At 31.4% G+C, this 26,803-nt stretch overlaps 1 protein-coding gene across 1 annotated transcript in view; it reads left to right on the forward strand.

Moving 5' to 3' along the window:
• Window positions 1–26,803, forward strand: part of LOC129963882 (glucose dehydrogenase [FAD, quinone]-like) — a 41,351-nt gene that overhangs the window by 3,306 nt on the left and 11,242 nt on the right. The window contains exons 2-5 of the mRNA XM_056078466.1: window positions 22,017–22,219; window positions 23,638–23,827; window positions 24,040–24,171; window positions 25,953–26,074. Coding sequence (XP_055934441.1) covers window positions 22,017–22,219; window positions 23,638–23,827; window positions 24,040–24,171; window positions 25,953–26,074 — 647 coding nt within the window. The remainder of the gene's footprint in view (window positions 1–22,016; window positions 22,220–23,637; window positions 23,828–24,039; window positions 24,172–25,952; window positions 26,075–26,803) is intronic.

The raw sequence follows: 26,803 nt of genomic DNA on the forward strand, positions 1-26,803 counted from the left end.
TTACTCCCACTTATATTTCGGTGTGTTCTGAATATTAACAATATATTTTGAAGGCCAAGCATGCTATTGCCCGGAGAATCCTGCTAACCTACTTTGTTATGGTAATAAGATGAATACTTAATTTGGCTGTTGGGATGATTAATTGCGGGCGTACTATCTTAATATGTTTATTCTTTAACGATATTGTATAGATTACTGTACTTACTTATAGCGCTTAATGCATTGTCTGCAGACTGGTAGAATTATGCTATCTCTAATCCAAATAACCTATTGTTCGCTTATAGATTAAAAGTGTATTATGTTTGATGTAGATGTTAATAGATATATGAAATGAATCTAACTTATAAAAACATTTCTTTAAATTATTTTTTTTTTCAACTTTTTCTTTTTAAAATCAGCCAAGTATCTTATTTTTCCGTTATGTATTTCTTAATATTTGAAAATGCGAAAAGAAATTGTGATCTTCAAGAAAGAGAATTTATTGCTAGACTTTGATTTTCCACGTAATTCTGTCCATCCTAAACCGCGGAGGAAGGCCATTTTTAAAATTGTATTGGTAGGGAGTATACAGTGAACAGGATGAACAAATAACAATCTGGATAGATGACATTTAATACGATCTTGACTCCAACATTGTAAATTTAGGAAATTTTAACAATCTGCTTATGGAAAACCTATCTATGCCTCCATCCGAGTATATATACTGTCACGATTATTCAAAAGCTCAGTGTTAGAATAAAATTTGTTAATGTTTTTGAATGAATTCACATTATGTGAATTCCATACTTTCAAAATGTAATTAAATTTGGTATGTACTTTGGTCAGCAAAAATCAGGGGTTCAAATTTTGTTGTCAACTGGAAGAAAGTCAATTTTCTAATTTTATATCAAGTTTCCTTTACTTCATTATGAAGTACAGATCACACCCTAGTGTGAGTTGCACTAAAAATCTAGCAAATGATTTGACCAAATATTTTTTCAATCATAAGGAAACCATCCTGAACAGTTAATAAAATATTTAATGCATGGTGTTTCAGTTATTAGCTTAATGAAGTTTAATAAAACTTAATGAAGAAAGTATATTTTTAACGCTTAAAATATACTTAAATTAAATGTTTTATATTTGTGATTCAGAAAATAAATCAACATTCTTGAAAGTGCTAAACACTAGTACTATTTAATCTCTTAGGATTATTTAATAATTATTAACTTAAACTATATTTCATTGTCATCATATATCTAGCAGGATGCAAGCATCTTGGATAACACTATGTTGCTCATTTTGTTCCGTTGCATCTTTTCTTTAACACTGAGGTTTGTAGGCTTATATACTCACGGTCAGATTTATGTTTAAGCTATATAGCCTCTATACCGCAGTCAATAAAGGTTTTAAGAGAAAAAAAATTAACGTGAATCTAATTTTTACCCCATTGATAGATCACTATAAGAGGAGCATTTTTACTCAAGTCTCTAAAAGTCCTTTGGGCGTATTCCCAGTCAAAAGTTCGAAATGTGTCACTATTTAAGAAAATAAGTCATTATTCTGTAATTATAATCGCATGAATTCATCTTTTTATTTTGCTTGTTATTAAATAGCTGCTAAAATGGTTTTTATTACATTTAACCAAATAGTTTTCTTTATAAATGTTGAGAATCTGTGAGAAAAAAGTCTAATTTTTTTTTCTTTCAAATTCTTGTTTTCTTCCCATATATTTTTATCTGACAAGCTGTATTATGTTAAAGTCATTCTTATAAAAACATTATAGCTTACATTTTTTTTTAATATTTACTGATATCTGATTTTATTTACATACAAGCTTATAGGCTTCATACTATTTCTGGAATTTATTATTTTGGAGGTCTTTATCGATTAGGGTAGTACTTTCGGGGGCCCCTACTTTCTTCGGGCAAGAGTAAATAAATTGTCCGCGCCAATAAGTATCATATAAACCAAATTACTTAGAAGAGCGCCATAGACTTAGAAAGATCACATATCTCAAACAATTTGAGACCTCACCAAGTCTAAAGCCGGAATTTATATACTGGACATGCTGTATATAAATTACATCTTGAGATATACCTGATGAAATACGCTCTTCAAGGCAGATAGTTAAACTTGAAGTGCAACAGTTTGCAATGAAAGGCCCTATGGATAGAAAAAAATTGCGCGTTGTTCTTTTTAGATTGGTATGTTAAGCGTTTTTTTTTTCTTCATAATTACTGATTTTTTTAATTAAAAATTAATCGTAACCTTATCTTAGCACTATCGATTATTTTGGTGCATGTTATTGAACAAAAACCATTGTCAGGGTCCTATAAAATTCAAATCAGCGTCAGTGGTCCCCTAAACTTTCTTGTACACTTTCTTTTTTTGTATACCGTCCCTCGGCATAAAATTGGAGACAAGGCTATGAATGCTCAAATTTTATCCTCATGGTTTCAAATAGGAGTTTTCTTAACCCCTTACCTGCCGAGGATAACTTGCGAGATTCGGTCCCTAGTGCCACGTGTATATATATATATATATATATATATATATAATATACGTATATAGTTGTATATATACGCCAGGGGCAGTTAACACATTAACTTAGAGAGACGTATATATACGCCCACGACAGGCAAAGGGTTAATATAATAAAGAAATCGATATTTATGTAGTAATTTCATGGCATTGGCAAACAACAGTTATAATCACAGATATTTGTCGTGAATTTTCATTTTTACTGAATCTAGCTTGGAATTATACGCTAACATTCAGTTAATACATCGAATATTTGTTAGACGTCTTTTTCTGACTGAATACAAGCAAAATTTTTCGAATTATAATTGTCACAGACCAAATCATTCATTTCGTTTAAGTCGTGCGTTTTCGAGTTATTGCGTCTTCTGCATGTAAAAATACAGACTGACAGACTATCAACTGATTTTGTTGAAAATTTAACAAGAATCTGCATCAAATGTTATCTCTTGCGACATTTTATAGTTTTTGTATTCACTTGTATTCAGACAGCCAGAAAGACTTCCTCTGAATGGATTCCGTTTAAAATTTAATTTAGTTTAAAATACATGTACAAAATTTTATCTTTATACTCAGTATTTTAGAAGTTGCATATACATACAGTGACACATTTCCAAAACTGCCGGATTTTTTATTTAGGGATATTTTAAACATGATTTCTCGAATTTCCAAGTTCGAATTTTTCAACAGTTACTGTACATTCTTTATATATATATATATATATATATATATATATATATATATATATATATATATATATATATATATATATATATACTTCTTAAACGAGAAAATAAAATTTTCAATCATAGAAATTTTATTTTCATGCAAATATTTTCGCTAATTTTAATGTTTTCAAAAATATATTCAAGTCTAAACATTACCTACAATTATTTTAATTATTTAATTTATACTGAATCACATGCTATCGTTATTGTGAATGTTATTGCTACAATATAAATTAAAAGTAATTTTCAAGATAAAATATTGATGAATGTCTTAAAACATTACTATGTTGCAGCCTTTTTTCGAATTTCATTTAACAAATAACAATAAAAAATTTATTTTTTGATAAAATTAAGTTTTTAGGCTGTGTATGATATTTTAAATAAATCATTGTAATAAGTTTGATATTTTAATATAATTGAATAATCGATAAAATTTTTAACTATTAATTTTGCACAAATGCAATCTTTTAAATGAGCCAAAAAAAAAAAAAAAAACTCAAAGAATTTGGAAAAAGAATGGAAGTCAGATTAATATTTCCGTTAATATAAATTTCAAAAGGCAAGAGCTATTTGTTTCTAACACAAAACAAATTCTGAGGATGAACATTTGCGTAAGGAAAGGGAATAATTCTCCCTACATTTAATTTACTACAAAACATTTTAATTACAACTTGACTTGAATAAGTTTGCAGTAAACACTATTAATTGTCATAAATATCCAAAGGTCATTTATTTAAGTCTATAGATTAAATTAAAGAGTTGTGAGGCAAAAAATTTTGATCCATTTTCATGAAACGTTGATAGGCAAAAAAATGGTGACATAATGAAAAATTCTATATATTTGACTATAATTATTTTACAGAGTATTTCGTGTCTCATGATATGACAGTTGTAAATCTTGTAAAATAATATAATCTGTCTTTTGTTGCTAATAGTTAGGCGATCAACGCATACCAACAAGATTGGAATTTTTTTGTTATGTTTGAAGCAGCATGACCAGTCTGGATCTTACTTGCATCATGAATCTCCAAATAATCAATCTATATACAGGCGTTCTTATAGCAATTGAGTTTTACACTGACACTCTGTAAGGCTTTGAATAAGAATACTTTTATTTTAATACTGCTTAAAAATCCTAGAAATTTATGTAAAAAGTTTCACTGTTTGTTTTTCCAGAATTTCTTTGAAAATATCATTTTTAAAATTAATATAATTCAATTTGACCCGTAATCTTTTAACAATTCGCAGGTTATGTGCTTGATACGTAAATACGAATAACTCTTGCGCCTATTTTTAGCTCATATTTCTCAGGTTTTTTTGTTTATTTTGTAACTGAATTTTTCCCAATGCGAACACTTGTCTAATCGCTCGAATAATGCTTTGTTCGTAAAATGGCTCAATCGGTAACACATGCAGAGTTGATGGAACCGGAAGATTAGAAACTTGCTCGAAGTGTAAACAAGTAGATTGTTTCCCATCGTTTTTTGTTCTAACAAATGATTATATCAAAGGTATTATTCTTTTGAAAGACAGTTTTAAAATTCCTTCACAAATTTAACGGAAATTCGATAAGCGTTTTAAGCGAGGACGTTTGGTTCCTCTTCAAAGTGCGAGGAATTCCTCCTCCTCTTTCATTCATGCATAATTTTGAAGGACATTTCAGCATGATTTGGACTCGTGTCACAATTCAAAATTGATCGGCTTTCCTGCTGAGAAATAAAATTGATTAATCTAGGTGCAATAAATTTAAACTTGGGGATTATTTTTAAAAAAATATTTTTGGCACAATCAAAGATTGTATAACTAATTTTATAAAAGTTTGGGTCCATTATGATAGAACACATTTTATATATAAGAACAATTTTTTGTTGTTGTTGTTTCTAATGACACTTGTCATAGGCAATACCACTGACTTTAGAAGTCAGTGATTTAAAACCAAGGGTGCGTCTCTTGTTTTTTAGTGGCGCCATCTACGGCAAAGAGGACGATTTAGCTACACACACGTCACAACCCTTTTTACGGGGTGGACTTCATTCTTGCTTTTCATTCACTCATCCACAGATCGTATAATAGACCTGAATCAGAGAACGATCACACCTGATCCAGTACTCCCTAGTGGTATTACTCTCAACATGGAGGACTTTGTGACCATGACAGATTTATACGCGCGCCAGCCACAACACACACACGGGGAGTCTTCGGCCGGCGGGGTTCGAACTCGTAACCTAAGGGACGCGAATCCAACGCCCTACCAACTAGTCTATTGTTGAAAACCTATATAAATGCAAGAAGTATTTTTTTACTAAGGATGTACTTCAAACTAATAAAGGCAGTTGGGAGAGTATCTTAAAGGCATAATTTTTGAAGATTTTTTTTTTTTACTTTGTTCCCCTTAATTTATATAACATAGTACTAAGAGTTTGATTCAGGAACATTACAGCATGAAAAGATAACTCAATATTCACCTTTATTAGATATATTTAGTATTTTGCTCCAAATTATAAAGGAATTAGTATGTTACCGATCAATAAAAATATTTCAACTGACATTCTAATTGTTTCATTTTTTATCAGTTTGTAGCTTTAATATATATATCTATAGTTCTATGGCAATTTAATTAGTAACTATAAGCGGATGAAGCCAATTAATCGAGCTAAAGCTTTTGAAGTCTCTCTCGGGAGTACCTCTGAATATCGAAACTATTTAATGATTTCACTAAATCGAGATTCAAATGCCGCTTTAAAAGTCAATGATATAACAGATATATTAGAACTCACGTGTGTTTAAATAGGTATTATTTCCATTAATGCAATTCTTGAAATCAATAAAAATGGGAATTTTAATTTATTTTAAAGATTTTTCATGGTACTATATCATTATTTATATAATATTTGAAGTCAAAACTAGTACTAATGGCAAAGGCGTAGTTGCTGTAAGAAACACACGGCCCACACGATTTTTACGTTATTCTCCCCCCCCCCTCCCCTTGCATTAGTGGTTTGTCAAATGTTAATGAACCTCAGGGTATGCTATTTTCTTTGCGTTCTCTGGTTAGATTTCTAAAAGACAAAGATTCAGCGCTGATCTGTGATGTCACAAATAGTTGGATTATCGTCTCGAATGCATCCAGGCAACACAACCAATATCCAACAAAGCAAGCCCATCCAACTATCTGTGGAATGACAAATCAGAGCTGAAACCTTCCATATTTAAAAATAACATGTACACAAAATAATTTTCTGTCTGTATGACGTCCCTTAAAACTGGCATTCAGAGCATCTATATCCTTTACTGTATCCGTTGAAATGCCACTGGATAGCGTCCGCGAAATTGAAATCTAAAATGGAAGAAATTAAGTACTACATATCAGGGATTATATCTTAGATAATATCTTAGTATTATATACCGCATTGTGTTATTAAGTTATCCCTTCTGGCAATGGAAGCTTCACGAAAGTCACACAAAAAAAAAAATAATAACCACTTGCCTAAATTAGGTTTAGAAAGGAGGAAAGCAGGCCAAGTGATAGTGGTCAGTTGTCAAACGGGAGACAACAACAACGGATGTCAATTGCTGTTTGAGGAATGATGGCCTAAGTCAATGCATTGGCGCTGTTTTAGTCAATCCTCAAGTATCTAGTAGGAATTAAATATCGAGTTTTTAAAAATATTTTTATTAATCTGGGCAGTAGAAAACTCCAGGCAATTCATTTTGACTCAACAATGAAGAAACAATTTTAAGGCCAATAATATTAACAGACATATAAAGTTATATTTTCAATTACTGTATAAGAACGTGACGTGAATATAAAATTTCAATTGGACAAATTTATTTATTATGTTAAATGTATATGTAAAATCAATGTGATAAATTGGTTATTAATAACCAGTAATTATCACTAATAGAAGATCAATGTGATTGATCAATCATTTTAGTTAGTTATTATTATTCATCGATTAAACACATTTATCACAACACATACAATAGTTTGATATGCAAAACGTAACCAAATGTAATTCGTTATGCAAGACTTTTTAGAAGGCAATAATTGTACTTCAATATATATGGAAGAATTTTGCCATATTTTTGAAAAGAAACTAAATCTTAAAATGTGTATTTTGGAGGTGGTTCTCGTAGTAAAATTCCTGTTAAAATATTATGCTTGCATTAAAGCTAGTATTGAGTTTAAAACATTTCGCTTACGTCGAATAAATTATTCAGAACTAATTTAAATGAAATTTAACGTCTAGATTGTATGTGTGTGAGATAGATTTCAAACCGAAATGACAAAGAGATGTTATATCATAAGATACATTCTATTTAATGAAGGCATTCGGCGAGAAAATCATAGGTATAGAAGTTACTAGCCGCCTTTGGCGACCAGCCGGTTCGCCAATCTTAATGTTCGTTAAAATTTTAATAATTAAATATTTTATGCAATTTCTACTTTAATAGCTTCTTCATCAAAATATTTTAAAACTTCAAATTTTGATTATCATATAATTCATTCATAATATTATAAAGGCATTCAGTCATAACGTAATATGTATCTCTCTCATTTTCTGTTAGCACCCGTAGAATTTATGCTTTAAATTAAAGTGGAAAGAATTTATCTTCAATTAATATAATATTTTTTACTGAAACAAAGCATTTTTTTATAATCTGATTACTGAAAATAGTCACTGAGCGTTTAAACTTTATGGGCACTAAAGAATATCTTTTTTAATTTATGTAATATCTCAAGAGTTGGTCAACAAAATTTTCTTAGATTCATTATGAGCAGATCGATTAATTAACAATATTTAAATTTAAATGCATCAAACATTAAGAAAATAAAACGAATCGTTTAAAATAAACGGTTGAAAACAGGTTTTAAAAAAACTACTTAAAAAACGATGTACTTAAAACTATAAGCATATACAAAAAATATATAACATAAATACAATTTACTTACAAAAGCATGCAACTAACCCAAAAATAATTAAAATCATCCATTCATAACGGTTGTCATGGCAACAATCAGAACAGAATGCGCATGCGTGAATTTTCTTCGCCGGTTACGTAACGCAAATACGTGATTTTTTCTACGCCAGTTGGGGTAACGCTATGCGGATTAGAAATTTTTAATTTCCTTTATTCTGTTTTATTTTAATTCAAAAGTACTTCAGAATGAATCTGAAAGATCGATTCATTAACAATGTTTAATTTTAAATGCATCAAACATTAAGAAAATAAACAGAATCGATTGAAATAATCCGCCGAAAAATTCTAACCCTAGCCTCATTACTGTTGGGAGAAAAAAAAGCTGAAGCCTTTCTCGTTTGGCGGTGGGGAAAATGGAAGATTTTTTTGGCGGAAAAGTTGGCGGTGGTAAAAATGGAAGATTTTTTTGGCGGGAAAGTTAGTTTTTAATTAATAATTAAAATTCTAATTAAAAATTCGAAAAAAGGAACCCCAGGTGCACATTCCCAACCTCCAAGGTATACATGTACCAAATTTGGTAGCTGTAGGTCAAACGGTCTGGTCTGTAGAGCGCCAACACACACACACACACACACACACACACACACACACACACACACACACACACACATTGAGCTTTATTATAAGTATAGATAACTAGTTGATTAATTTGGCGTTTCTAAGGATAAAAATATTTTCACGCATATTTAAAGTAAAAATTGCTCTCGCATAAAAAAAATTACTCAAAGTAAATTGCACAAAAATAGTATCCTACACATTGTCTGCACCCTTTTAAAGTTAAAACCAGTGAAAAATACAACTAATAATACAGGAAAATTTTATGAAAAAAAAAAAATTAAGCTCGAGATTTTAATAAATCTTCACGTTTCAAAGCGCCTAAGATCAGAAAAACACACTTCTAGAGTTTCTGGGCTTCTGAGAATACAACTCAAATATTTTCAACTAGACAGGTGAAATTTGGATTGTGACCGTTACATCAAGTTTATATGAAATTTTTATAAATGCCTTTTATAAAAGTTTTCTGTGTAACCCAAAGCAAGTGAAAACAAGAACTACAAAGTGTAAAAAACTATAAATTAGGAACACTGTTTAAGCGTCTAAAGTGTCGATACGTATTAAATTTGGAACTAAATCCATTAATTATTGTCAGTTAATATTATTGCATGCACGTAAACACAATAATAATAATTTAAAAAATGCAAGGATTTAGATAATAAAATTTGGTGGGTGATATTATTACTAAAATTTTAGTTCTATCATATTTTAATTTCAATCAATACAAAAAAAAAAGGTTCCTTATTCATTCTCGTATTTCACTTCACTTCACCACGAAGAACAAAATGCTCATGAGCATAACTCTGAAAATAAAAATCTGGGGGATACTGGGTTACATGGTTTTGCCCAAACTTCCCATTTATTATGCGGGTAAGGGAAGAAAATAACATTTATTACAGAGTGTGAAAAAAAGTTTCGAAAACAACTCTATTTCATATATCAAAGAATTTTTATCTTTGTATGAAACTCTTTGATCTATCAGTTTCATTAACGCTGATTATATTATATGGACCTTTTATTATATTCCATGAGAGAATCTAAAGGATACCTCATATATTTAAACCTGTCTGGGTCGATTTTTTTTCTCGATAAATTTCTCCTCTCATTTGATATCAAATTATCTTCAATTCGATATACGATGCCATCTGGTGAGAAAAAAGTTAAGATGCCACAATTAGCTTTGAAACTGAATCGGCAGCAAGCTGAATGTTGAAATTTAATGTTATCGATAACATTTTAAAATATAATCGATAAATTTTATGAATATCGAAATATTTGTTTGCGCAATTTATTAGAAATTCCATCTTCTGTTCTTTGAATGACGTACGGTCATTTCACTGATTGTTTTTTAAAAGCAAATTTAGTTTGCAATTTTCATTGAAATTTGAAAAAATAATTCCTACTTTTAGGATATTCTATACGTCTTGGGTATAAGATAGTGAACCTGCTTTTAAATTACAATCATATAACGACTGAAAATTTAACTAGCGTCAAGTTTCTTAAACTACTAGCGTTCCATCAGTTATGACATATATTTTTCTCGTAATATGTTTGCGAATTTTTCATTGTTTACAAAGCTTTATAATAATTTAACATCCATTTCTAAAATGCATCGCTTTCGGGCCTTTCTTTAATCTTTCCCTTCAACTATAATTATAAGACTGAGAAATACAAATACAATTTTTTTAGATTTTGAAACTAGCGGGAATGGTCTTTGATGTGAATCTAGAAGTTTTAGTGATTCTATTGTGAGGATACATATTTTGGACATCTTTTTACTGGTCTATTGACACAATACGACAGTTGTAGTAGCACGATAACATACTAATTTTCATTGATTTAAGTAATTTTGTTTACGAGTTATTATGTTTACAAGCATACGAAGATACAGACCGTTAGATGATCAAGCATCAAACGAGTTTACTTGATAACTTGATAAGAATCAATATTTTATATGCTAAACCTGTGTACCAAATTTTATTTACCTAGCTCTTGCATTATGTAGTTTTCGAATTAACTTGTATTCGAATAGCTAAACTCCCTGAGAATGAATTTCGTTCAAAATTTCTTAGAAACTCCAATTTCGGTCAGATACCGAATTCCAGCCATTTAACTCGAAACCATTTTTAGGTAATTATGTATACATACACAATAGTCTGAAACATTGGCGATATGATTTTTTTTTTGATGATTACAATGTCTCCTACATAGATTGACTCGCCATTTTTTATTTTCTCGTATATAAACTTGCTAAAAATTTTAAAACTTTTTAAATTTTTAAAAAAATATTTAAAGAAAAGTTTAGAATTCTTTAAAAGAAAAAATGAATAAAACTTCAGAATTATCTGTTCCTTATGACATAAAAAATAACAAATTGAGAAATTTTGAAATATTTTTCTGTCTTAATACTTTAAAAAAACTTTTAACTTTTAATCCTCGGTGAAATATCTAAAGTGCCATTCTGGTATATTCTAGCATAGTTTCGAATTTTTTTAATTTCAGTACGCAAGGGGGGAAAACAATTGTGAAAAGACGCAGATAAGTTTTAAAAAAATGGACTCCTATAATTGTTTCAAACTTCTGAGCACTAAAGTGAATCTTTATATTCAGAGAATAACTATGCATCCAATTACTTTTCAGTGCACTATGGTTGAATTTAAAAATGTGCTGACATTTTGTCTTAAAAATATTTCTTACATTACCACGATTCTTAATAAGGCAAATCACGTTTTGTCAAAAGCATCGGACAAATTTTTGTACGTTGCTCGCATTTTATTAGTCAATTTGCATTGCCTCCAACAGTAGGTTAATTCGTTTAGTTTCATGCAAGATCCTAGCGGCTGGTTTTGGCATCTATTCTTCTTTCTTCATCGTATTCTTCTTACATGTATGTTCCGAGCCCTACTGCTTTCGAAAACGAGGAAGAGATTGGGAATCTTGCTAATCCAGTAATATTTTAATCTTTGAATTAATTCATGGGCTTGAATGATGATTTGCTTCAATTTTTATTTGGTACTTGCTGTATTATCTTAATACAAATATCTATACAATAATACGTGTACGTACAAGTATACAAGTTTCACATTTTGCTGAGCAGTTTAGTCGAATTTTACCAAACATTGCATGCTTAGTATTCTTCATTCTGTCTTAAATAATATTAACTTATCATACTTCACAATTTAATTAAATATTCCATTTGAAATTAAAGGAAATCTTACCATTCTCTCCATAGCAACTGCAGTGGTAATTCTTCCATAAGGAATGTCATTTTATAAATCAATATTTACACTTTCAATGATATTTCATTTCGTTAATTTGTGGTTTTTAAAAAAATTTTATTAATTTTTAAAAACTGAATTAATAATTGAATATATGTAGAGGATTTTGAACAAGAATACATATAAATAAAACATACTGGAGAATTCTGGAAGAACACTGACCAAAAATTTAAAAGCAGATAATTAAAAATTTATATCCGAAACAACTATTGTTTTAGTTTACTTTCATCTTTTCATTAATGGTAAATTAATTATTTGTTTCAAAACGTTCATTACAACCTTTGTTATACTTTAGTATTTAAGAGCAAAATTTAAAGTAGGAGTGTCGGGGGCTAGTTATAGTAAGGGTAAGTAGTAACACGCACTTTATGCACGGTTTTTACAATTCTTAATTTGAATTTTAGCAAAATATAATTATGATGGACCTTATTACGTCAGCATGATGAGTGTTCAGGAAAAACAAGTAATGAGAAATTGTGATCTGTTTTAGTTATATTAACTAGGACGCGGTGGCCTGGTGGTAAGGTCTCGGCTTGTGAGCCGTAGGGTTTCAGGTTCGAGACCCGATTCCACCGAAGAACCGTCCTGTAAGGGGGTCGGTTGCACGTTAAATCCGTCATGCCAAACGTCCTCCCGCTAGTGTGGTGTGGTGTGGAGAGGGGTGCCAGCTCAGGTGTCGTCCTCGTCATCTGACCGCGGTTCAAAATTACGAGGTCCGTCCCAAAATAGCCCTAGTGTTGCTTTACAACGGGAAGTTAATATAATTAAACTAGTTATGTTAACTAAGAAAGAAATAACATTTATGTACATAAGTTAAATGGTATTTTAAAAAAAAACTTATTTATTTATATAAAGTCTTAAAAAGCTTTTTTAGTTGCTTTTTTTCTGGTCGTAATATTTTTTGTAAATCAACAAAAAATATCTGAAATCAGGCAATGGACCGGTTTTAACAATATTCTAGGAAAATTTTATTACTTGCGGATTTTATCTTGATTTGCATTTGATTAAAGCAGTTAGTCTTGTTTTAAATATCGATACGCATCCTCAAAAATTAGCTTTTTACAAAGGATGAGAACAGCACTTGAGCTGACAAATCTCCTCCGGTCTTCCACGCCACCCTAGAGGGAGGACGGTATGACTGGGGGATTTAATGCACACCTTGTCCATTTACACAGTGATTCGTCAGTGGAACTTGATTCCACAAAATTCCACCAAGCCCACAACTCAGATGAGGAATAATAAGTTGAATGTTTAATTTGAAAAATGTGGGTATGAAATGTGTTCTATAGGTTGTAATTCAGTTGTTTGCATTAACTGCATTTCTGATCCAGACGGTTTTTCTGATGCAGATCTTGTATGATTGAATAACTTTTCTAAACAATAAATAAAATTTAATAAACGATTGAATATTTTTATTGTAAACTTCTTGATATCGTTTACTATCATTATGGCAAGACATAATAATCACCAAATGTCTTATGTACTTTAATTAATGAAAGAATAATAATGAATAAATAACTTCAAATGTTGTTGTTTTTATTCCTCATCCAGGGAGCAATGTAGTCGCCAATAAATTTTGACACTATTTCTAATGCTAAAATAAGTAAAAAATTTATTGAATGTTTTTATGCATATTATGAATAAATAATTAAACTATGAAAAAAGTTATAATCAAGAAATCGCTCATACATTAAAAAAAAATTTTTTTCGAAAAAATGTTAGATCTAGCCCTTGACTTCTTAACTTGTATGACAAATATTAACATACGGTGAAATTTAGTTATGGGCAGTTTTTAGAAATCGTTCAATTCAATTCATATTTTAATACAAAAAAGAATGCAGGTAAAAAGGTTGTATATTTTGCAAGAAAGTTGTTTTTACATGAAAAAAATCTGACATAAAAGCATTTTAATCCCAAGCAGAATCGGGTATATCAATTAGCTAATTATTATTAAAAGCTCCTCATCGTAACTTTGCACCGAGTCGCGCTTTTTTCTGGTTAGTATTGTTTATAGTTTATTAATGAAATAAAAGTATCTTTCTGAATTCGCATCTGTTTCATATTTTCAAAGAAATATCGCATTCATTTTTATAAATAGTAAGTCTTGACTTCTTTTAATTGTCATTTAACTAAGAAGCAAGGAGAGATTCATTCGTGCATTGTTAACTCTTATTTGGAAGAACACGAAGTCTTCGTGACAACTTCAATATTCGAAAACTCTTTTAGTCATGCAAGACCATATAGACTGTTCTTGATAGAAATGAAGATATTAAAAATGACAAAATTTTACTTCTTAAAATGAATTTCGATGGATTTTTTGTCTTGAAACAACTCGCACACTTTTCTACAATTGATTTACATGTATAATATCTATTTTCTCGTATATGAAATGCAGTGGAAAAAATATTGTAATCACCCAAAAAATTGAAGAAATTTCAAGATTTTGACGGATCTCCACGTTTTAAACCTCTTTGAAAGGGAAAAAAATACTCTGTGAGCCCTGAAATTCAAACACTTTGAGCTAGAGTGATAAAATTTGGTGAATGATCCTAATACCAAATGAGTAGACTTCAATCGAATTTTGCACGAAATCCATTCAATGTAAGTCTGGATGGATGGCTGGTTTGCTGATCAAATGCAGGCGAACTCAATCACTTCGAAACGTAGAGAGCTAGATAAATAATCTAGAAAAGTAAAATTTTATTTTGTGAGCCAAAGCTGTCAAAGGTTGACCATCTATTGGTCAATGCTTTGCCCTTATTAATTATTGCGTTTATAAGCAAATGAGTACATAATGAGAAATTTGGTATGTCATCTAGTGGCTACAATTGTAATTCAGTATCAAATTTTGGTTTCAGTCGATTGTGTAAAAGGCATCTGAAATGCATATGTATGACAAATTTTGGTGTCAGTCGATTGTGAAAAAGGCATCTGAAATGCATATGTATGTGACAAATTTTGGTGTCAGTCGATTGTGAAAAATGCATCCGAAATGCATATGTATGTGACAAACTTTGGTGTCAGTCGATTGTGTAAAAGGCATCTGAAATGCATATGTATGTGACAAATTTTGGTGTCAGTCGATTGTGAAAAAGGCATCTGAAATGCATATGTATGTGACAAACTTTGGTGTCAGTCGATTGTGAAAAAGGCATCTGAAATGCATATGTATGTGACAAATTTTGGTGTCAGTCGATTGTGAAAAAGGCATCTGAAATGCATATGTATGTGACAAATTCAGTAAAAGTATTGGATTGATGACAAAGATCTGTATTTCGTAATTAGTTCACCAATGTCATACAAAGCATTCGCAACTTTGTGCAAAATTTTATGCGGGGAAAGAAATATAAGACCTTTAGTGGAAAGTATGCGAGAGAGCTTTGGAGAGACTTCTCCCATTGGTTTAAAATGAGCAAATTTTAAATGACCTTATTTTAACTAAATTTTAAATTATTTCAAATTAATAAAACTTTTAATTAAAAAAAATATGAATATGAAATGTATTTTTAATTTTAAAATAATATATCCCGCTTATGAATTTATAACCTTTGAAAAAATAATCTTATGAATGGGATTACATTCATCACTTATGAAAGATAAAAAGCGATCTAAAAATTTCTGTAATACTAATTATGAATTTAAAGAATTTATATAACATTTGCTTTAATAATTTAAATTAATAAGAATAGTTCTTAAGTATATATGAAACGATCATAAATAATTAGAAAATAATTATTATAAATCAAATTAAAGTAATTAAGAACTCATTACACAAGTAAATTTAAATTTCTAACGCATGAATTATAATTATTGGCATAGAGAATAAAATTTTAAAAAAGAACAAGTATTTGAGACTCGAACCATTACAAGAAAATTTGGGCTATACGACTTAAACTATTTTATGAATTTATCAAATTCTGCAGTTTTTGCAGAGAATATTTTTTCAACGTTTGATTTTGATTAGACCTTCATTTAAAGTTTTAATTCTAACCTTGAAAGATTTGGTTTTGAAATTAAAATTATCGTAACGTTTATTTGTACGGGCCTGTGAGTCAATGTTAAGTCTCACCTCAAATCTCATCTGATTACTAATTTTGTTCTATTTTCTTAAATAAATTCATTTCACCCGTTTTCGAGAATTTCTTTTAACGAAATTGAATAAACATGCTCAAAGTTTTCCTCTGGATTTCTTAAAATTGCGTAAATAATTTCATTTACAAAAACACTGCGTTCCTCGTTCTCGGTTATTTTCAACAAGACGCGTGTTGACGCTCTAGTTGTGAAATTCTTGACAGACATCCTAAATCAACTTGTACTGTTGTTCATTATTGTAAATGATACAGTATACTACCATTGAGCAAAGAAGGATTAAATTCTTCTCGTGTACAGCCGACCACCTAGCTATCACTGAACAGGAGGAGTATTGACAGGATTTGTGGTGGCCGACTGTTATCTTTCTCATAACCTATCCATAACACCGGTCGATTCACAGAACTGACAGCCTCATCGAGGCGGTTGGCCCCCAGCCGCAAGTGGCAGGATTAAGTACTATAGAGGAATTCAAAACCAATTAATAAGTTATTAATTTTTAAATATAGCTCTAGCACTATTATTAAATATAACTCATATTACGACAAATTTAAATAAAATATTAACTGAGAGTGCCTTCCCGAGATTTGGTTTCTGTGTCCACATTTATAAAAATTAACTTAAAACTCTTCATATAATTTAAATTTTTTAAACGAAATAATAAGTTAGCCATCTGAACCTCCGACCCGCCACGAAGGCACATGGATTTAAACCATAAAACTGAATGACCGGACCGCCGCAACAGCGACATTGGTGAGAACTGTGGTTGAGTCCTAAGAGCTATCACCGGCCACAGTACAACCCTCCCCGAAGGAAGTACGACCCGTCATCGATGGGAGGAGTCAGATCCCCCACCTATTTGTGTACCCTCCAGGGTGGCGAGATCCAACCACCATGCCGGAACCATCTCATCCTCATTTCGAGGTGCCCTCCCGGGGGTTAAAGTGAAATAAAAAAAAAGAAATTCTTTTAAGACATTCGAAATACTTGAATACACAGTTTGCCAAGACTTCAACTGAAGAGGTGGGGGGGGGGGAATCTACAAACGACTTTGAAAACATGAAAATTAAATACTAAGAATTATACTCTGATGTTGTGTGACTTTAAAGATGTTCAAGAAAATAACCACAATAAATGAAAAGAAAGCACATTTACGCATACTCTCCAAGGTTAAGTGAGCTCCTAGGTAGTCGCTTACTTTGGCAATTTGATAATTCCTACTCTTTTGTTGAGTAATTTTGGACCTTGTTTGTTTTCACGTCCCCCCCCCCCTCCATTTTAAAATTACGCCAAGATCACCAAGTTCTTATACATAATGAAACCGTCTATTATATATCTCGATTGCTTGGCGATAAACCGGGTGCCGTAAAAATGAACAAGTACCGGAATTTTGTATACAAATTCATTGAATAGTTTTATGTTCCCTCTTTAAAGTTTGAAGTATTCAAAACGTGGCGAGATATTCAATTCATTTTGTATTTATTAAATCCAAAATTAAATATTGATCGTTAAATGTTTTGTATTTACTAAATCTGGTACAAACACACTCCTTATTGGAAAGTCTTATCTGCCTCAAGCAAGAAGTGATTAAAAAAAAGAAATTAAACGTGTGTTAACCTTTAACAATCCTTTCCACAAAAGAATCTAGTTTTCATCTCAATGAGCGACCTTAGAGGTCAGACGAAAACCGCTTCCAGCCAACGTGCCACTGACCTGCATTTTGGACCGCTTCCATCAAGGCCAAGGATGAGATTACGGAAGAGTCATTCAGAACTTTCTGCGTGAGAATGCGAATCGGAAAACTACGTCATGGAAATAATGGATTTTTCTCTTCTTGTTACAATGTTTGTCCACAAAAAGATTCATATTTCGGAGCGTTTTTATCGTCGAGTAGAAAGCTATAACCTATTTTAGCCGTTCCCAAGCTAGGAGTTGATTTCGCAAGTTATTTGAATACAATGTAAAAATACTGATACTTCAATGATATTTTTAATATTAACACGTTAAAAGCGACGTAAAACAAATATATTCACACAGATAATGTATTTGTTTGCGCTATATGAATTGCACACGCTTTGTGTGAAATATTTTTCATTTTTATCATCAAATCTACGATGCTCTACATTAACCATATAAATACTTAACTGATTGTGATCTATCGAACAAGAAAGACTGCGGTTGGCCTTATGTTCTTTGCGGCGCCTATAGTTGGCCTTAATTCAAGACAATTTTTTTTTTCTTTTTACAGCAATTTGATGCTGTTGAAAAAAATCTGCTGAGCCATTTAAATGAATAATCGTCAGATTTTGGCTTGTTTTCTCTCGGAGAAGTTTGAAATTGATCATTCTCTTCACCGAATTGTATAGTATCCATTCATTTCTGGAAATGTTTCTTCTCATGATTACTCATATTTTGTTGAAAAATATTTAAAAATATATGCTGATTTAAATTTGCGGTGTGAACAATTTCAAACAATGTTATTGTGTGCCGTTAACGAAATGCAATTTCAAATAAGCAACAAAATAATCATTCTCTTGTTCTGAATAACTATGCTTCGCCCGCACAGTATAACTACTTTGGTCTAGGAAGCCACATGAAACGCACTGCTTTACGCTCAAATCGTTTTATTTTTGCCAGTTTTTGTCAATATTTTGTCATTTTCCAAATTTTCTTTCCCGTGCTCCAGCTGGTCCAAACAACTTTTTGTGCTCTGCGGATTAACATATTGAAATTAAATTGTATCTTTCTCTACTGCCCATAATTTCAAACTTAACTCAACTTATCATTATCAGTAATAATTAATTTGGAAAAAATGAACCTAAAAAGATTTCAGGATAGATGACATCATCTCTGCGTGAGGGGAATTCATATGTATTTATGCCATAATGTAATTTAAATCTTAATTTCCTATTTTTTTTTTATTCTTTTTTAAATTAACCCATATTATTTTATTCGGAGATTTCTCTTATTACCTGATCCAAATCACACTTTTAATTTCCAACACGCACTCTTAAAAATGATTTCTAATACAGCTCATAAAATTCAATAACATGGATAAAACTCTCTAACACCCACGACATTCCTTTGAAAGATGCTTAAAATTCCTTTACTTAAATCAACAAGTCTAAGAAATCCCTAGAAGAATCTCTTATTAAAAGTACAAAAGAAAAATATTTCTCACTTTCTCTCTTGTGTTCTCATAGAAACAGATGTGTTCCACCTTTTGTTGCCATGTTCAAATCATACCCTCATGTGGAAAAATAAACTCAAATTATTTTTAAAGTATCTTTTTCCTATAGGCCTTTCTGTTCCAAAATTAGTTAAATATATATAATACAAAATATAACATATTTTTCATATGTCAAGCCGGCAAGACAAAATTTTAGAAGTAACTTGATTTTTTTTTCATGGTAAGGCATGGTTTAATCAAGCAATTCAAACTGAGAAAATTGCGAGAAAACAATATGATTGCATTGAATTCGGTATACTTTTAAAATATGAATGAAAATGGCAAATTTAATATGATGAAAGAGAGAAACGCTCACCAAAACCGACACACGTCTCCTAATTTCAAGACTCGTCTGATGTCGCGCAATTCCTCTGTCATATCCAGCAATTCGTCACAATCAAGCTATACTATTGGTTTTAATATTTTTTAGAATACTACTCTGAGACAACCTTCCTGTTTCATCGTGCAGATTTTATCAATTTCATTCAATTAACCCTTATGTTCATTTTGTATAGTATACCATAAATACAACTTTATAAAAAAAATACAACCACTATAAAATAATTTTTAACTTAGTTTTTTTAAGCACATGACATTTCTAGACGTTTATTTATACTTCAAAAATAAAAATAATAGTTTATCTGTCATAATTTTAAATCAGTTGTGAAAAATAACCGTCAAGATGCGCCGCTCAGGTTTATCTAAGGTAAGTTTTATTTTATTTTTATGTTTGTACCCCTAAATATATGTATGTTTATTATAAAATACACACGCCTAAATGTTTGTTCATATACATTTTTATATATACATACCTATATACATTTTTTTTTTTTTTTGCTTTTCTTTAAGAAAACAATCTTGCCACGATAAGGGTTAAAAGGTATAAAATTAAAGCGAAATCGAATTGAAATGAAGTGGACCATAAAATCCGATCACTTGAGACATTTATTTAGGCAGTAAATGCTGGTCACATAAAATCTAGAAAGTTGAATTAGGTTAATGCAGAATTATTTGATTAAAAATTTCTTTACACAGTATTAATCTTTATTGAATTATCATCACCTGCATAATCAAAACACACGCGTCCAAACAAGATTTTTATTTGTCCGAAACCAGCTACGAGCCATTTATTAACATAAGATGCTTTAGTGAAACAAACAATATGGCTTTATCTTCCAACAAAGCATTTCGGTAAACTGTTTGGAATTTTGACCCTGTTCTCAACATAGTTGAGATGAACTTATTTCATAATAAATTCAAATCAGAATAACCAAAAAAAGAAAGCTTGCTTCTTTTTTTCTAGAATAACATTTTTTAGATGGATGAGAGGATGTGATAATTGTAGTAATTTTAAAAAAGTGTGATGGCGCGTTCTTTTTGAATTTTTCCTGAGCGCGGTTTATTAGACGCGCGTCGGGTGATTTCGGATTCGAATCGGAAATTCCTGTGGGTCTCTCAAAAAGGAATCGAATGCTATTGTTATACTTGTTAACCCTTTCGGGACGGAAAGCCTCTATCCTAGACGCACTCACGAGATGGAGCATACGCGAAAGGGAACATCCCACAGGACGGGGGGGGGCATCGCTAAGCCTAACTTTGAAAAAAAAATCACAAAAAATAAAGTAAGTCATAACGTCGTCATTTTTCCCAGCTCTGTTTATTTATATAAGTCTTAACCCCCTCCCCCGCAACGGCTGATGAATAAAATATCAAAGGCTGAATATGAGCAAACTGAAGGGCAGGATACTAAAACTATATTTCAAAAGTAATGGACATAGGGAGCCATCTAGTGGCGTTTAAAAGTTGCTAGAGTTTAAAATGAACATAAGCATCACCGTCCCATGAATTCGATTTCCAGAAATGCACGGATTTTACGCCCGGCTGTGAGAGACGTTCGTTGGTGACGCATATATTACACGCCCGTCGCGAAAGGGTTAAAGACTTAGCTTCATCGGATGCTTAGGTTATACTTGTTAAAGATTAAACTTTTTATTGAATATAAAATATTTCTGATGTCGAATTTTATTTTCTTTCTCTTAAATCATTATAAATTCCTATTTTTTTAATATCTTAAGTCTTGGAAATAAAACTTTTGTAAGGAGGCTTACTCGAAGTGAATTTCATTCGAAACTCAATTGCCAAATTGTTTTAAACAAGGATCAGTCATGACAAAGTGGAAATATGTCAAATTATATTAAAAACAAAAATCTTCAAATTGCAATTTTTGTAACGGTGATATGATTTAATCTCCTTTCTTTATTGAATTGTCTAGTGTCGCCATCTATTAGTTTCTTTTAAAATAAAATATTTAGCATAATTTCGCTTTCAAAGAATAATAACTGTTCGCGCAAATTTAATCACAAAATTGCAAGGCATCAGAACCAAGAGAAACAATTACGCAATTTTGATGTATAAATATTAAAGAAATTTTAATTAGCGAATGCAAATGAAATAAATCCTCCATGAATTTTTAGGCTTGAAGTCTTCTAAAATCAGATAAAATTTAATTGCATCAGCAAAAAATTGAAAAAAAAATTAATTATTAATGTAACGGAGATTTATTATTTGCTGATTAAAATGACTGTGAATATAAACCACCAGAGAATTCGGGACTAATGAAAATTTGTCTTCCAGTTGGTGCCGGTTCATCTGGTGCAGTGGTTGCTAGTCGTCTATCTGAAGACCCAAACGTCAAAGTCCTGCTTCTTGAAGCCGGTGGCCCTGAGAATCAAATTACGGATGTACCCCTCGTTGCTGCCAGCCTTCAACAAACGCCTGTGGACTGGGCCTATCAGACAGAACCTCAAGAAGCTTCATGTTTCGGCTTGAAAGGCAGAGTATGGTTACGTTCTATTTTATAAATTAAAAACGAACGATAATTGGAATGTATTCTACATTGACTTGCCATAATATCTTGTGCACAAAAAATAGCAGACTTTTAGCGGATAAATGTATAATACTATATAAATCTTATGCCTGCGTTTTGTTAAAGTTAAGTCATTATTATCACAGAAATATCGTTGTAATATCTTGATCCTGACCGATCAAATAAGAAAGTAGCGTAACCAAACAATTCCTTTATATGTACAGCCTTATATATGCACACAAAAACTTGTTCTCATCTAGGTAAATACTGTTTACAAAATTCCTACAACAGTTGAAAGTTAGCCATGAAATAGCTTCTCCCTCAATTTGGAGAATAAACACCAAACAATGCTAACAGGCTGTTAACTCAAACGGCTACTCCAAGATAGCCGCTTCAGAAATCCACCGATTTTTATCGGGTGAATCCTAACACAAAAACTCAAATTACACGGAGCTTCTCACAAAATCAGGGCTACCTTCTTCGAACACCGATGTCTCTCCGAACCTCTCCTTCCACGACTCTCACTGCTCTCCTCTCCTCTCTTTTCAAACAAAAAAAAATGGCCTTTTATTTCCGTCAGATCTTTGCCTCTGACTTTCGCATTGGTGAACTTGAGTTAATTATCACCCAATAGCTGCTCAGCAGTGCTTCCTCAGTGATCTCTAGTCAATCATGGGGATGTCTGTTAATGGTCCATCTTTGTAGCTGACACTTCCTGAACACATGTTAATTACAATCAATTCACAGCTAAAGTCCATCTGACTTCGGTACTTCATATCAACTGTTAATGGTGATTGATCGAAAAATGATTTGAGGAATCACATCACAATGGAAATATAAGGAATATATTGAGGAATCCCATCACAATGGAAAATAGGAGGGATCTCTTTGAAATGTCTAGATACAATAACTGACCAGTCAGAATGACTTTAATGATGAAGAGGGTCCCCACTGTCGGTCCTTAGACACTTAAATATGTGTGGGAAAACAGGTAACGTTACATCTGGCCGGAATGTCAGTTATCATATGAGGAAAAGGAGGAAACGCTATACTGTCTAATGTCCGTTGTATCCCAAGAACATTTGACTATTTGAATGATAACAATTGAATTCCAGAGAATTGATTTTTTAAAAAAATAACTGGATCGAATAGCTATTTTATTAATCTAAATCGTTTAATTGATCATTCAAAGTTTAGTAGTTTCAGGTGAAATAATTTAGAATATTAAAATTTTAAACTTAGCTTCATTATCCTCTCAGATGTGTAAAAAAAAAAAATCAAACTTTCACTAGTATAAAAATCAATCGTTTTTACATTTACTATTGTTATTTGTCGATAAATGTTATGTCTAGAGTCGAAATAAAACCAATTTCTGTTGCCTTGCTGCAGCGCAGTCGATGGCCTCGAGGTCGGGTTCTCGGCGGTTCCAGCGTTCTCAATTACATGCTGTATGTGCGCGGCAACAGGAAGGATTACGACAATTGGGAAAGACTGGGAGCCAAAGGCTGGTCTTGGAAGGATGTCTTCCCCTACTTCTTGAAATCTGAAGACAACAGAGATCCTCCACTAGTAGAATCGGGTAAGTATGCTTTGTATAGTGAAATATCATATTAGAAACTAAGTAAAAATTTACACAATGTGTTCTGGAACCTTTAGAATCAGAGTCAATATGGGTTAATATATTAGTAATAAATAATAATTGCAGATTGTAATAATTAGAATATTAGATTGTTAAAATTTTTTCATTGCAGATTTTCTAATGCTAATTTACTTCATAAATACTTTAAATAGGATACCATGCGACTGGAGGATATTTAACAGTGTCTACACCTCCCTATGCAACACCCTTGGCGAAAAATTACATCGAAGCAGGACTGGCTATTGGATATCCTAATATTGATATCAATGGAGAAAGGCAGGGAGGTAAACAATCATGATTAAAGACGTATCATTTTAAACGCAGGCGCAATTAAAGTATTATAACATTTTATTTTTAAACAGGTATTTTTTTTCATAATATTGTTTTGCATTATCCAGTTGAGCGTATGGTAAAATAAATCCAACAATCTCAGCAACAGATAATAATGTTTTATTCTAAGAAAAACTCTAAGTACTTGGAGAGAAAACATAAACTACACTACATAAACAAAGACAATAATCGTAGAAACTGCAATAGAAGTAATATAAAACATTCCAAAAACACTGAAAATGCAACTACAAAACTCGTCTCATTATCAACTCTCCTAAGAAAGAAATTAAACGTGTTCATACGCCTCCATTTAAAAACCTCAATGGCTGAGTATCGAATTTTCTAGAAGGTTCTCGGCTCCTAATTGAAATCACCATGATTCTTGTATTTTTCAGAACCTTCATTTTTTTTTATTAATGTCTCGAAGTCTACCACAAAGATGAGATTGCTTTGTAATAAAATAAAAATACTAATAAAAAGAGTATCTTCAATTTTTATAGCAAGTAAATTTATAAATTCATTTAAAGTGTGTTGCATTTAGTGCGTCAGTTATTCTCTCTTGCGCGCTTCTGTGGTGTGTGTGTGTGTGTGTGTGTGTGTGTGTGTGTGTGTGTGTGTGTGTGTGTGTGTGTGTGTGTGTGTGTGTGTGTGTGTGTGTGTGTGTGTGTGTGTGTGTGTGTGTGTGTGTGTGTGTGTGTGTGTGTGTGTGTGTGTGTGTGTGTGTGTTACAATCACATGTAGATCCAAACTTAATTAAAACTTTTCTATAAATGTGTATTTTGCAAAAGTTTATTTTTCAACGTTCTCTAGCTAATTACGTAATTTTAACAGTATTTTCAGCAACTACCATTCGATCTCTTCTTGATCAGAGTATTATATGCATGACATATATAAGCTTTAGCAATCGAATACAAAAGAAGAATTCTATTCATCAAAAAATAGCATCCTCCGTGGTACTTCGAATTTAAATCTTGCGTATCCAAATTCTTAATATTTTGGAAGCTATAAATAGGGAAAAGTTATTTTGTTAAATGGATGATAAAATGTAAGGATTTCCAAAATCCAGATATTTTCAGTCTGTCCACTTATTTTCATTTTGCCACGAATTTCTCCCAGCTTCCCAAATCTTTTATTCAAATCGTTCAGGTCTGAACTTTAAGCGTACCGAATTTCATTGATGTGTTAAAATTACCATTAGAAAGCGACCTTTTAATTTGTAACAAGAAATTTAATGTTAGTTTTTTTTCTTTACTATTTCATAGCAATCAGCCATCTTTTCACTGCTACTCAATTTGTAGACAAAGCGAAAGATATTTTTTGAGACAGATAGAATAACTACCATCTGAAATATGATTGAAGTGTTAATCTCTGCAATTGTTTGTATCTTTTTATAAAGTATGTGTTTTCATTTACAGCATTTCTATAGTGGATATTCATTCTCGAGATTTTACAAATCTCTAGATTTAAGACCTTCTAGAGCTCGATAAAAAACCTATGATTTTTTTAAATTTTATTTTTAAAAATGATTTATTTTCTATGTTATCTAAAACTTTACATATGAAAGATTATTGATTGAAAACATTTTCACAACGACTTCAATCATTTTCTCACGTTTACATGTATGCAACATTACAATTAGGTGTCTTATTTTTTAAGAACATTTATTTCTCTATTTTTATATTTTTCTCTATTACATGCTGCACTTAAGCTGTTTTTCAATTATTTTCCTGAACAGGTTGGATGATCCCTCAAGGAACAATAAGACGAGGTGCCCGATGCAGTACAAGCAAAGCTTTTCTCGTGCCTACGCGTGGAAGAAAAAACTTTGATATTGTGGTATTCGCACACGCTACGAAAGTAAGTAGTTTGTGAGAATCATTCGAGTCTTCGAAGATTTTATGCATTTTGTTTTTATAAATACTTATTAAGCTTGCTCCAAAGATATGCCAAAGCTTAACAAAATATACTATATTTTAGTGAGGTAATTTGTCTATTGCGGACAAGTGTTTCTGCTCTTCGCTGTGGTGAATGTTTCATTTAATAAAAAGTCATCCAACGTTTGACGGTTAAATGACCCATTTGATAGAAGAAAAAAGTTTGCTTTTGCTGCTTTATACCCAATTTTCTAATTCTATAAATTAGTATTTATACAATCGATGACGGTATGGCGACTGCTGCCGCTTTGCTGTTTACTCACACAAATGAGAGATTTAATTTGAGCATTCTAGATTTTTCTTTGACTTGCCTGGAAAAGGACGAGAGCCTTTCCTTTGTCTCGTGTGTCAAACGACGACAAAGTTTTCTGATGTTATTGAAAAAGAACGAAAATTATAGGAGCATCTTCCAAAACGTTCATTGAAAACTCATAAATCGAAGAGGTTAGCTACACAGTGTTATAAACTATCTAGCACTTAGTGTTGTAAGATATCTTAGCATCGTATTTCGCCATTTTACAATGGTCTCATGATCCAACTGCCAACAAATTTTTGCAGTTTCTAAAATCATCTCCAGTTCATTGTATTGTACACCATATAACTCTGTTCATATTAAGAGATTTTGAATAGGCTAAGAAAAATGTTATGAAAA

Source organism: Argiope bruennichi, chromosome 3 (assembly GCF_947563725.1).
Source record: "Argiope bruennichi chromosome 3, qqArgBrue1.1, whole genome shotgun sequence".
NCBI lineage: Eukaryota > Metazoa > Arthropoda > Arachnida > Araneae > Araneidae > Argiope > Argiope bruennichi.